General features: G+C 43.3%; 1 protein-coding gene across 3 annotated transcripts in view; it reads right to left on the bottom strand.

Annotated features, from left to right (window-relative positions):
• Positions 1 to 13,747, bottom strand: part of bahcc1b (BAH domain and coiled-coil containing 1b) — a 72,510-nt gene extending 58,763 nt beyond the window's left edge. Inside the window, exons 1-3 of one of the 3 annotated variants that reach the window (XM_083932292.1) lie at positions 13,717 to 13,747; positions 3,180 to 3,261; positions 1,432 to 1,766 (exon numbers count right to left, since the gene is read on the bottom strand). In XM_083932292.1, coding sequence (XP_083788418.1) covers positions 1,432 to 1,603 — 172 coding nt within the window. In that variant the 5' untranslated portion in view covers positions 1,604 to 1,766; positions 3,180 to 3,261; positions 13,717 to 13,747. Of the gene's footprint in view, positions 1 to 1,431; positions 1,767 to 3,179; positions 3,270 to 5,434; positions 5,606 to 13,716 lie in introns of those variants that run through there. The other 2 variants (XM_083932291.1, XM_083932293.1) reach the window with 2 other exon arrangements.
• Between the last annotated feature and the right edge of the window lie 714 nt (positions 13,748 to 14,461).

Genomic DNA, 14,461 nt, shown 5'->3' with positions numbered 1-14,461 from the left:
TAATTATGGGAAGCAGCCAAGACCAGAACCAGGAGGCACACCAGAGTGTCAAACTGGTTCAGTTTACATTTCTGCAAACTGCGCTGAGTTGAATGTGTTTGACCGCAAATGTGGAAATTATGTAATTTGTATTTTTTAAATTGAAGTTAAAATTCTGAACTGGACGTCTGCGCGTTTTTTTCTTGCTGTTGTTGTTTTTTTGTTGTTGTGTTTTTTTTTTTGCTGTTGTGTAAAACTAATGAATATGCAAATGTGTGGAGACAGAGGATGTGTGGATGCTATCGCGCCACAGATGAAATCATCTCAACGTCTACTTAAAGAAGCCGCTGCACTGCCAAATGATAATTAATGAGATTTATCATCGGGCACGTTCACATTCGTCCAGTTACTCCAGTTTATAGACACTGTGTATTTCGAGCAGAGGTTTTCCTTCTTTCTTTCTCCCCCTCTCTCTCTGTGCACACACACACACACACACACACACACACACACACACACACACACACACACACACACACACACACACACACACACACACACACACACACACTCCCCTATTGAGACAGGATACCAAAGCTACTTGTTAAATCTAATGCATGCACTGTCAACCCATTCGCGCCCCGTCACGTCCCCGCTCAATATAGAAACCGGATTTTCTGGTATTACCCGCACCTCTATTAGCCCTCCAGCCACCCCACCCCCACCCACCACCGCGACCCCCAGTTCGTGACCAGTACAAAACCAGCATATATACTCGGAACCCACCAGCACCGACCCAACCATGCTCCTGGAGCCACACAACCACACGTGAAGGAGGAAACGTTGCAGCTAATAGCTTTAATTTATTGTTTAATGGGAAATATAAGCAGTGGAATTACCCAATTCTAATTAATTACTTCAAATGGCAATGCTTAGTACTTTACTAATTGATGAAACCATATAAATCTATGACAAGATTATGTTACTGGAAACGCCTAATAATCCCTGTGTGATCAAAATGAATAATCCGAGAATATTTCTAAAATGATGTCACCTAAAACAAAAATAAGGGAGGTAAACTGTAAATTTAAAGTTAATCTAATTGGCCAAGTTTCTTCAAAGGGGGGGAAATATCGCGAGGCTGACACACGAAATTGATAAATCCAGTTTATTTCTAGGCTATATGACAGACAGAAGGCATGCATGTGAGGGACAGTTGATTAAATAATAAAAGTAAAACATCAAACTCTAAGATTGCTGCACATTTTTGCTAAATTCGGAGCAATTTCCTTGCACAGTAAATTCTAGTTCGTCCCAAACAGCTTATAGGTTTCCCAAGTTTGGGATATGGAGAGCATATGCTTCAGACAAAAGAGAGTATTGTATATATATATATTTTTTAACCCACGCTTGTCATTTATGCACAAGAAACGAGCTGCATTCAAAACTGACCTGAGTGCGGACCCATGGAGAGGTGGGATGAGTAGTATTTCCCAGGCTGGAAGTGAGCGGGGTGCTGCACGGAGCCGTGGCCGCCTGGCGCCATCCGAGACGCGGCGCTGTGAACCAACGCGCTCCGCTCCGTCAGAAGGTGGTGCGGAGGAGCGAAATCTCGGCTTTCCATCCCCGACGAGAACCGATAAATCCCAAATCCCAAAGTAAAATCCGGAGGCACCGAAAGGTCTCAGGCACCCAGATGCAAATAATCCCTTTTATGAACTTCGGGCTCCCCTCGCATTGAGCGGAGTTTGGGCTTTGCAGGGTAGAAACTGAGTCCCCGTCATGTCCTACAAAAGAGAAAGCAGGAGACGCGTCAAAGCGCTGACAATAATGAGCCAACCGGGGATGTTAGTGCTGAAGCAAAAAAGGGCTGAGCTGAGAGACAGTCGCTCTCCATGTTTAGACAAACAACCAGCGTTTTTACAAAACCAATTCAAATTTCACAAACAAAAAACAATAAAAAACGTTTCGCACATTATTCACACTAGTTTGGTAACCGTCCTCTGCGGTTGCTTTGTTCATTTTTTTTAAAGCTCAAGTAGATGAGGGAGGACTGTCCTTAATAAAAGGTGGATTGAACTATGTGGATTTACCCTGCACCTCATCGTTGGCCCCAACAGAGGCGACTTAGCCCCCTCCTCCTCCTCCTCCTCCTGTGACCAAACACGATGCAAATAACGCACACGGGAGCTTTCTTTATCAGCGAAAAGAATTGAAAGGAAAGGGGGAGATTTGGCTCAGGTACAAACAAATGGTGCATATACAGTACAAGAGTTCACAGCGGTAAAAACATTTTTTCTAAAATAAAAAAGAGCATCTCGACGAAGGACGAGTTGTTAAGTCTTTAGACTGAACAAGGGCTGCTCATAAACAAGCTGGACCTCGGGGGCTCTTGCACTAAAATATGAAATAATAAAAATAAAATAAAAACATTTGCACAATACTTCTGAGCCAAAATGCACAAACCCTAAATTATCTATTCCCCAACATCAGAGTCCCCAAAGTACCCCCCAAAAAAACAGAAAGAGATGGTTTCTGCTTTGATTAATGGTTGTTGTTTATGTAAATGAAGTTTGATTTCTTTTCTCATTCAGTTGTCATAAAACCTGATCCACTGTACAAACATGTGGCTGTGTCACTTAAGAGGAGGACGGGATATTCTACGATTTAAAAAAAAAAAGGCAATAAAACATGAGATTTATATAAGATCCGGTAGCCACACGTTTCTGCATTAGATTAATGGTGTTTTAGTGTATGGCCTTTTTTGTTTGTTTTTTTACAAATCCTGACTTCCTGATCGCCTTTTTTTTCCTACGCATTAACCAAACTTGTTTCACCTTTAATATAATGTATATATAATAACCAGGATTCTTATTTATGGCGTTGCTAACTAATGAAGACGGCGATGAAACAGCTATTTCTGTCAACTCCTAGGGGTCAACAGCAGTGGCCCTTGCCTCCTGGCAGTAGCGAACACCATGCATCTCTTGCTCCATATACAATATATATAGGTTACACTGTAATCACACGTACAAATCAAATCACCTTTATGCTCCAGAGCGAAAAGAGCGACACAATAAACAGTGAAATAGACTAGGAAATCATCGACTTTATATGTATGCCTTATAGCCTAGGTCATTTACTTAAATAGGGCTCCATGTGACGCTCGGATAGGGGAGAAGCTGGGTGCCTGCACTCACCAAACACACTTCAGCAGTCCATCTATTTGGGCCTCTCAATGCATGGCACGTCCATCTAGCGCTCTGTAGATGCTGATAGCACCTCCCAGGAACCAACGATAAAGGAACAAAGAAAATATCAAATGCTCTGGTAGACTTAGGGCTTATGAAGTGCATAGGAATATATAGGCTGCATGATCTCGGATATTCAAGTCTCCTTTACGCACACACACACGCGCACACACACAGACACAGACACACACACACACACACACACACACACACACACACACACACACACACACTATCCTCTCTCACACACAAGCTGCTCAAGGACTCCCAACTTTCAGGAATTGTGTGTGAGGAGGGGGAGAAAAAAAATCTCCAAAGTTCAGCAGCTCTGACAGACTGCGTGTGTGCGTCCAAACACTCTCAAGCATAAAATACCCAGTATCCAAATGCTTCCCATAAGAGTATTTGCCCTAAACTTCAAACACATATAAATCGTTTAATTTCCCTTTTGCTCGTGAGCACAACGTTGTCGTTTTTAACTGCATGGAGTGGACAGCAGGAGAGAAAATGAGGGTGAAAAAGGGGAGAGAAACGCAGGCTACTGCAAGCGCTGGGAAGGCAAAATGGACTCTCTCCTGTCCCCTAGGCTGTGAGAAACAATGGCCCTTCTCTACGGGACATCAATCATAAACCACTCTCGTCTGACATTTGTCTATACATTTTTAAATTTTCAGGCCGTAAACACACGTCCTCGGTGTTTACATTCCACGTCAACAGAGAGCCACTCTGGCTACATTTAACAACCTGGATCTAAATCCCATGTTATCGCTCGCCACGCAAACAGAACGACGTAAGCAGATCGCGCGTAACAGTTTGGGGGGAAATTATCATTTGGATCTACTGTAGCTTTGAGTGTGTGTGTGTGTGTGTGTGTGTGTGTGTGTGTGTGTGTGTGTGTGTGTGTGTGTGTGTGTGTGTGTGTGTGTGTGTGTGTGTGTGTGTGTGTGTACGTGGAAGGCATTCGGACTTCCTTCCACTTCACCCAGACTCCCCCAAACCCTACACACACCTTTCCAAACACACACAAACGGAGAAAACATGGACAATTCCCAATTACGCACACACCTCCGAAACACACGCGCGCACACACTCACACACCTCCACTGCCCTAATCCTGCAAAGGGTCAAACTATCGTTAGACGAAAATGACCCCCCCCCCCCCCTACAAAAGTGACCAAGAAAAACGACATTACATGAACTCAGCACAAAAGTCAGCAAAATCTGCAACGAACTGTGCCTTTCAGATCTCGTGCAATCCACGTTTCAAACTCCCCAAAACACGCGTGCTGTGCCATTTGAACAGAAATCTATTAAATCATAAATGTGTGGACCTTTGGACAAAAGATAAAAGGGAATTAATATGCATTCACTTTTGAAGTGGTTTTGGTTCAGAGGCCAACTCATTGCCTTCAACAATTTTGCAATAAAGTAAAGTCACACAGCATAACCGAGACACTAAATCCGGATATTCAGAGGCCGGCTAAACAGGAGAGACAAGCCCGGCCGAGCCGAAGACAGCCCGGCGTCTGCACAGCCTTCCTACCGAGGGAGAGAGAGAGAGAGCGGGGGGGAGGGTGTGCAGGGAGCACTGCAGTTTGCAATAAACTGCCCTGTCTCCCTCCCTCTCAAACACACACACACGCATACTCGCACAATAGGAAACTAACAAAGAATAATCTACAATTTAGAATCTATAAAACTACAGGCGTGAGGAGGCGCGCTGAAAAGCGAGTGCTTTTGAATTGTCCTCTGAATGAATCTGAAACACACAAGTAGTTTGGCTGTGAAGAGAGGTCAAATCAAAAAAGTGACACACGCACACACACACACACACACACACACACACAAATATCGCCCACAGCTTCAGACTGGACAAGAGAGAAAACGTCTATCTGAAAATCAGCCCTTCAAAGAAAAATCGTGTGTAATGTTGCTTTAATGCAAATGTTATAATTACAGAATGAAAGATGCCTTTACATTTTATTTTTAAGGTGTAGCAGGTTCCATCAGCTTACATTTCAGTTTACTCCTCTAAAAGCTATGACAGCGAATAACAGCGAGTATTTTTGGACAAATAGGTGTCCATTTAAATCAAACTGTAAATTTAGATCACCCTCTTCTTGCATGTAGCACTTGAACTGAAATTTACATCCAGTACAAAGAAATATAAAAAAGACACTGCTATAAAATAATTTGCTACTTACTGATAAGTTATATCCATTGCGTGGCGAGTCGGTTAAAATGAAAGAAAAAGTAGAAAAATATTCAAAGTGAAAATCCCCGAGTCGCAGAGACGAAACATGTGGGATTGATTACATCCTATGCTGCTGCAGACTGTGCTGTGCAGTCAGTTGAGGTATGGGAGAGACGCATCGTAGAAGTTCAGGCTTGTAGTGAATCGGGGCTCGTTCATGCAGCCGGAGACTCAGACACGCCGGGGGGAGGAGGAGGGAGGAGGAGGGGGGGGAGAAGGAGGATGGAGGGGTGTGTGTGTGTGTGTGCGGGGAGGAGGAGGGGAGGGGGTGGACGCGCAGGCCTATTGGTTTGAGAACGACAATGTGAAAGCGTGCCCGTGAGGTGCACCCCCTCCCCCGCCCCACCCTACCCTTTTCCTACCCCCCCCCCCCCCCCCCCCCCCCCCACCCCCGACGGTAAACACACGCCGCTATTGGCTGCCGCTCCGAGCCAATGGAGGCACCGCCGGAGCGAAACGGCGGGCGTTTGATTTGCAGCCCTTCGGCGCACTGCGTGCACAAGCAAATGCGAGGAGACAGGCGGCACAGCTCGGCGCTGTTTCAGTGCGCTGCAGAGAGGAGAGGAACCGGAGCCGTGCGGCGCTGCCTGCGCTTTCTGATCACACCGGCGGAGAGCAAACAGCATCTAGCCCATTCTGTGTGATCCCACTGCAGTTCAGTTCAAATGCTGCGCGTCCTCCGAGTGTATCGTTATTTTGCTGCGTGACAGCGATGATGTGATAGTTTTATTGATGCTCCTTTAGGGAAATACGCTTTCTTTCTTTCTTTTTTTTCATCCTCGCCCCCCACTGCATGTGTTTTGCTAAATAAATCCTCATTTGCAGAATCCGTGTGTGATTTATTGAACATGTAGGCTCGCAATGAAATACTTTTTTTTTGCACACAGATGAGAGAAGTATGGGACCTCTTAATTGACAGGCGTAAAGTTAAGTGTAACTTTGATAGAAAATGTGTCCACTGGGATACTGGGAGTAAAAGGAACATTTTATCCTGTCTAATGCTCTGTCTCGACCTAAAGCCTGGCTTTATGCTGTGACCATGAACATTTCTTCTGTACATCAGCTCCCTTTAATCCATCAATATGCCACACATACATAAAGGGATCAGTCATTTATAGAAACAGTAGAAATGGTCGATGGAGATGCTTTATTTCCGTTTATTTTATGCCTGTTTACCTGTATATGTCTCTGTCTCTCTCTCACTCACACACACACACACACAAACACACGGGGAAATTGAATCACTGCGTAATTTGAAAGCATTACTGTCCCCGGGGTTAGCCTCGCGCACGGTTCACTAATTTAGCCAATTAAAAATGGAAGGATATGGGCTTGTGTGTTTCCATGTCGAAATATATGAGCTGCTATAGGCTAATATTCACGTCCAGGTTTGTTTATAGTGGAGGCAAAGGGTTAAAAACTCGAGGCTTCGGCCCCTACGAGGCTCCTGATTGGCTGGCACGCTGCCAGAACTCTGTCAATCACCGAGTGTAAACAAGGCTCTGATTGGCTGCTGGCCAGTCCGCACTGGGCTGCCTGAAAAAAGCAATTACTGCCCCTGCGGTTTCAAGGCGGCCCCGCGCTGAACGATGAAAGGAGATAAGGAGGGGCGGTTTCAAGGCGCCCCCCACGGCGAACCCCGTTGGCCCCAGAGCAAAAGGAGAGTCAAGAGTGACTAAATCAAAGGGAATACGGTAAAAGGGGGGAAATTACACGTTGTATTAAATGTAAAGGGTAGATTCGCGGAATGGTGCAATAACAACTTTGTGTTTAGAAAATGGAGGCGAGAACGGCAACGAGAACAGGAAAACAGCTGCTCCGAGGAGCTACTTTTTCTTTCTTTTTTTTTGTTACAAAGAGAGAAAAGTTTTGTCGACAAAGGAGACGTGGGACGAAGCGATAGGTCTGTTTAAAAACAATCCACATTTTCTCATCTAAATGTTAAAACAGTGACATACTGGAGCCCAGGACTCGCCTCTTATTATTGTGCCGCTGCGCCTAAATGTTGACCGAAACTTTGTGTTGCCAACTGTTCAATAATTAAGTGGACATTTCCGCTTTTACGCAGCGGCTTAAACGGTAGGTCGGTTATAACAATAAATTAGGTCATTAAATGTTTCTGAAAACGGGAATAGTAGAGGTTATAGGGGTCATCATTATTTTTTTTAACTTCAGTCTAGATACATTTGTAAAATAAACATGACAAATAAATAATAAAATATAGAAAATAAATAAATTGTAAAAGTATGAAATATGTATAAATGTGAGAAAACATTTGCTTAGAGTTACAGAAAAATACGAGATACAAAACAGAAATTAAAACTACTCAAATCCAATTGATGTCAAAGTTCTACTAAATTGTAATTGAGTGTGTTTAATGTATTATATGTACTTGTGTATAGCCAAGTCAAAGTAGGGATACTACAGTGTAGAAACACTCTGTTACACGTAAAAGTCCTGCATTTAAAACTGTACAAACACCCTCAAAATGTACTAATAGTACCAACAATTAGTGCTCATAGCAGAATGCCAAATTTCAGAATAGAATATATTATATAACTGGGGTATAATCATGATTGATTAATGTGTTCATCACTTTGCAATGCTGTGGCTGGTAAAGGTGGAGTTTATTTCAAGTACTTTGTATACTGCTGGGCACTTTAATCCGCAACAATATATCTGAATTTATGAGCTGATTTATTTTTGTATAAATGATAAGAATGTGTAAATGCACCAATTCTGAAATGAATATAAAGGAGTTTACAACATTTGCTTCAAAGTAGTTCTTATTACATTGGTTCCACCACTGTATGCTGGTGTCATTTATCGGTGAGCCTTTCTTCAAGCCAACAACGCAGCAAATATTCAAATATTCAGTCATGTGGCTGCATCAAAGCATAACCTTAAAGTCTGCCTGCCTTTTAGCTGAACTTTTCCAGAGCTGACAACAGTGAACATGCACCTCATTAAGTATATGAAGATTGTGCCAACTGACGTCCCTTTACATTAAAACAGAGACTCGCTCCCTTGCTTTGGTCAGCCCCCCCTCCACAACAAAACACACCGGACAAAGGAAACCCAAGCCGCTCTGACTGCAGCCCCATAGATAGCTCATACATTGTGTGCATGGAATAAAACGAAGCTTTCATCTATACAGTAGAATTAATTATATATGTATATAATTGATATATATATAATTCAAATCAAATAACGCCAAAGCGAGCAGATTTATCGCGTCTGTAATTAGATAATCGTTACCCTCTTTTCCTATTTACATAGCAGCCTGCATTCCAAAGCCCTGCGCTCTCCAATGGGCTTCAGCCACCACGTGTCCACACACACACACACACACACACACACACACACACACACACACACACACACACACACACACACACACACACGGTAGTCCGTACAAAAAGCTCAGATCTAGGTATATTCTGCAGACGTCCACAGTCGATATTGTAATAGTCCAAATGTGCACTGCAGCCAGAAAGACAACCGTGAATGATCATCTGTGCATTAGCGTCCATTAAGCTGACGGGAAAAAATCAACCTTTTGTGGAGTTGCGAAACTCATAAGCTCCTCGTCCATCAAAACGTAACGCATGAGCTGTATTTGTGCGTCCTCAATAAGAAAAAACTCATAATTATTGTTCTATAATATGGGCTATGTCTCACATGTGGGCTGCAGACAGTCAGCAGGCAGGTTGGATCCCAACATGACCTTTACTTTGTCATCACCAACAAGTTTGCAGTGATATTACAAAGTCATAATGCAGAGGCCATGGTGACGAAAACCAGTGCAACAAAGGCATTTGTCATTGTTCCCACGGGTCTTTGATATCCTTGAAAGTTTGTGAATTTGCCCTGGGGGTGCTCAAGGCCTTGAACGTTTTCAAAAATAGACATAAGTCATTGAAAGTGCTTGAATTGATATACAGTGTGTTGTGCAAGAATAGAAGATCTTTGATTTTTGTTTTTTGTTTTAACTTGACATCAGTGAATAGGCTCCCTTCCGCTTTATGCACGTGTCTGTCCCGCAGTTGTGTCATTGTTTCTTAAACATAAATAAAAAAATTGCAGCCTCTGTAACAGTAATTAACCTGGATCCGTGTCTCAAACTATGCAGTGATGAGGTCCTTGAATTTAAGGGAATTGGTCCTGGAAGGCCCTTGAATTTGACGGTCAATATAGTTATATTTTTGCAGGATTTTGCATCAACCATTACACTAAGTTAGGAAAATTAATCACTTTCCCTTACTCCGGCTGCTAGGACACCTTAAACCAGTACCAGAATATGTTTATTTAGCCTAGTTGAATACAAGCTATATACGTAAATATATGTTATTTTATTTTGAAAATCACTCTGTTCTCTCCCCCAACAGTGTTGCCCTCAGCACTAATGACAGAGGGACAATACAGAATCCTGTTCCGCAGCTCACAAAAGGGGTCCGACACTTAAAACAGAAATCTGCATTTAATTTATTTAGTGACAAGGAAAATCCTTTTATAGCTTGATTTTTATTGGTTCCTTTTCACTTAAAAGGTGGGGGTTGGGTGTGCGTGTATGGATGCGTGTGCGTGTGTGTGTGTGTGTGTGTGTGTGTGTGTGTGTGTGTGTGTGTGTGTGTGTGCGTGTGTGTGTGTGTGTGTGTGTGTGTGTGTGTGTGTGTGTGTGTGTGTGTGTGTGTGTGTGTGTGTGTGTGTGAAAGAGAGAGAGGGAGAGAGAGAGAAAGCATAACACACACACACACACACACACACACACACACACACACATACACACACCAGTCTCCTCTGGTCCGTGTGGCAGCGCGAGCTTCCCTATACGGTGGAGGGGGGGGGGGCGCGCCGATAATTAATGCGGATTGACTGATTGCTCTTGAAACAGACCGGTCCTGCGCGCGGATTGTCCTCGAGCAATGAAGCGTTCCTGACTGACACTTTCCACCTTCCCTACTTCGCTTCCTTCTTCCTTTTTTTTCTTCTTCTTCTTCTCCCCCTCTCTTTCCCTCACAGTAGACCGGTATGCAGGAGTCCTCCTCCGCGGCGAAGGACTCACACAACCTGGCCGTTTCTCTGCCGTCCAGCCGCAGCAATTTTCACCCTGCTCTGAAGATGTGGCGTCACAATTGAAAAATCAATTCAATTACTAAATTATTTAAGCCTTATGTATAATCCTTTTACACCCAGATTTCTAACGCTTTTGTCGCCACCCTTATACTTTTGTGCAACCTGACGTGCAGCAGTCATTATGAACTCCGCTGCAACTTCCCCTCATGAGGAAAACAGGCGAATAGCCTGAGCTATTTTAGTCACGTTAAAAAAAAAGTGTTTGAACTGCGTTTAAAGTGGATGCTATACCCTCCTCCAAACATTAATTTAATAAACGTTTGAACGTCTAAATGGGACCACATAAAGAAAAAGCATCATTCACAGTCAACGGGAAACACATTGGCAAGGCTGATTTTAAACGAGGTCCAAATGGAGAGCTGTCTCCACGGGAGGCCCTCCATACAGGGGGGAAACCATCCTATTCTCACCAAATATTTCTGATAGCCCTTTAATGATGAGAATTTCCAAGGGGGGTGGGGTGTTCACCAGGGAGACGCCCCGGCTATCTTAAGGTGGTGCAACCAACGTCAAGAGACAATAGAGTCATATTGGAGCAGAAAAGCACGCGAAATGCAGCGCAGCCAAATGAAAAACAGGGCTGCTCTGTGCGCCCTGGGCGTGTAACAGCGGTGATGTGGGTATATCGGTCAGCCCCCCCTTATGGTGGCCAACACACTGTAAATATCAACCTCAACAAACAACAATGGCATCCATAAAAGAAGAACAAGAAGAACAAGACGCAATGGAGTCAGAAGTTGACTGGACACAAAAACAACATGACCTTTTCTTCTCTGCGTGCGCAGGACAGATGCTGCTATTTCTGATCACCCTGACACCGCTCAGGCCTCACGATGGGGGCATGAAATGTGTAATGGTTGGCATGGGAAAAAAATCGCTTTAAAAGCCTGAAACTGTTCAAGGCACAAGAGGATGATGGTGCAGGGGAGGAAGATGATGGTGGCGATATTGATGGTGATGAAGGGAAATAGCTTGGGCACCAAATTAGTACCTGTCACACACGCCATATATATCCGGCTGTAACCACCACCAGGCCTGTATGGATGAGATGAAAGCATCTATTTATGGGCCATCAAAACACGCAGGTGGAGGCTTTAATTATCATTTGACCATAAACAGCCATAGCGTGCCCGTCCCGCGCGGGTTTGAACTGTAAGCACTGTAGTTTATATTCAGACAGGGAGGAGAATTGAATCTTTACAGCTAGTGAATTGAACTGAGCAGATCGTGAAACGTCGATGGCATACACGCAGATAATGGGATTGAATATATCGGACCTAGAGCCACCTAATGTTTGTGTCTTTTGTCTCCTAACGCCTCCTCCTCTTCCAGAAAGTGCGCACACATTCACCAAAATGAAAGACTTTTTTTCTGGTTTGTTCCAAGCAGCACTAAGATCACCCAGCATGTGATGTTGAATTAGAAAAGTTCCCCAAAAATGTTAAAAGTGTATGAGCCACTTACGGGGTCAACAGGTCAGCTGCATTTCATCACTCAACTGTTCCAGCAGCACGATTGATTATTTCAATAAATACTTCTTTTTTTGCAACAAAGGTCTGACTCATAATTTTAACAGTAAGCCATAATGTGCTTTAGTGACGCACCAGTAAAATGACTTCCAAACAACATTTTCAATACTCCGTCATCCTCTGCACTCGAAGACTGTTGCTTAACGATGCCCATATTTTGACCGTATTGTTGGTGAAGGATTACGCATAATCAGATCACATCTGGATCATCTCTAAACAGAAAACTCACCCAACAACGATTTCCTTTTGAGTTAAGGCTGCACGTCGAAGGCAACAGCGTGTTACTGATCATGGGAGCCAGAAACATTTGGGAGTGAACAGCCTGCACCCGACACACTTTCAAAAGAAAATCCTGTCAAGAACCAGAATGACTCTAAGATCCATATACAGTAAAACTACATTAGCCTGTATATTATATTATTTATTTACTGTGTTGTTTTTTTTAGCTAATTCTGTTACATTTACTCAATGAGTGTTAAAACCACAAAATCCCAATAAGTGTGTGTTTGAGCGATGAGGCCATAGTTAAGCAGGTGTTGTTTATAAGTTAAACTGCAAGGGAAAAAAGTAATAATGGGAATTTTGTAATATATATATATATATATATATATATATATTTAAAGTAATTTAGAAATCAGGAATGGGTCCTGAAAAAGACGTGTGTCACCTCGTATGGATGGCTTTATGGCCAACTGTCTTTACCAGAAGCTCTAGGTGTGTGTGTGGGTGTGTGTGCGTGTGTATGTGTGTGTGTGTGTGTGTGTGTGTGTGTTTGTAAGAGAGAGAGAGGCAGACCAACAGCGACTACAGTGTTACTGTGTAACTTAATATAACACGAAGTAGGCCTGACAAACTATAACACCCAACTGTGGAGCCGATCAACTAAAGGGAACTACTTTACATGGTTGAATCACCTTGTGTGTGTGTGTGTGTGTGTGTGTGTGTGTGTGTGTGTGTGTGTGTGTGTGTGTGTGTGTGTGTGTGTGCGTGTGTGTGTGTGTGTGTGTGTGTGTGTGTGTGTAGGTGTTTGTGTGCGTGCGCGCCCCACTTCTATTGGCACATGCCCCCCGAGAGGCCCCAAACTGATAAACCTTCCTACATAAACTCAATGTTAAAGAAAGAGGTCGAGATTGAAACAAACATCCATCCCATTTCAGCTGTCTATATTGTTGGTTAACATGAGATCAAAAACAAAAATATGTGAAGCGATTACACATTTTAAAGTTGTTGGAAGCTTAACGAACGATTACGCAGAAGTTTTCGCTGTTAGAAAAAAGTAGCACATACGCGTAATCATCCCTATCCAAATACGCATATGAATACATAACTAAGAAAATAAATATACTCTCTTTTTTTGTTGGACACATATTAGACCCTGCCAAAATATGTATGTCGTTAATAAAAAAAACTCTCCAGGGCTGTTTAGCCTTATCCCAAAACCAAGCCAGACTGCAAGAGTGAGTCCGTGAGAACGCCGTGACAACTGAGCCAATATAAACACGTTGAAAACAAAATCCTCGCTGGATAAATTGCACTGACTAATAATTCAACATACATAATACATCACCTACCTATACAATGACGTCTCCATATAACACATAATTGTATTTATGGTTATAAACTGAAAAATAAACAGCCCAAAAGAGTAATTCTTCCTCCAAAAACTTGACAACTCGAAGAAAAAGGAGGGGAAAAAAAATCCTGCTCTTTATCCGAAACCAACGCGCGTTTCATATGTATGGACTTAAATAGCGCTCCGCTTCCTTTCACTTTAGCTCTCTCTGCTGAATTTATCCACCGAGGGGTTTTCCCGAATACAAGCTCCGGATCCTGTGGATGTGAGTCTCCGTGAGGCTGTGCAATAGCAAATTTATGTCTGGATGACGCGTCCTCTCTCTCCCACAACAGAGCTGGAGCGCTGACATTAAACAGAAAATTGATGGAGAGAGTCTCTCTTTCTCTCTCTCTCTCTCTCCGTTTCTTTCCCATGCACCCTCTCTCGTCTTGTCTAGGAGAGAAGGGAGCTATCTTGCATTTTCATTTTTTTTTAAATCAGGGGAGGGGGCAAAGGGACATCATCAATGAGTTACACATCAGGAATACACCCACTTCCATCCCCAGCAACAAATATATATCCTAGGAGAAGGCTTCACACACATTTACGCACCAAGACGCACATACCTTTTTTTTCCCCCTGACCAGTATTGTTTTGTTTGTGATTGTGCTGGACTGAATCTGTGCATGGAGGTGCAGGAGGACAAGGAGGCCTATCACTCATTCCACATGTATCTCTCTGGCCAAACCGCCCCTCT

Source organism: Echiichthys vipera (genome assembly GCF_963691815.1).
Source record: "Echiichthys vipera genome assembly, chromosome: 18".
NCBI lineage: Eukaryota > Metazoa > Chordata > Actinopteri > Perciformes > Trachinidae > Echiichthys > Echiichthys vipera.
This window is presented reverse-complemented; position numbering and strand designations above follow the sequence as displayed.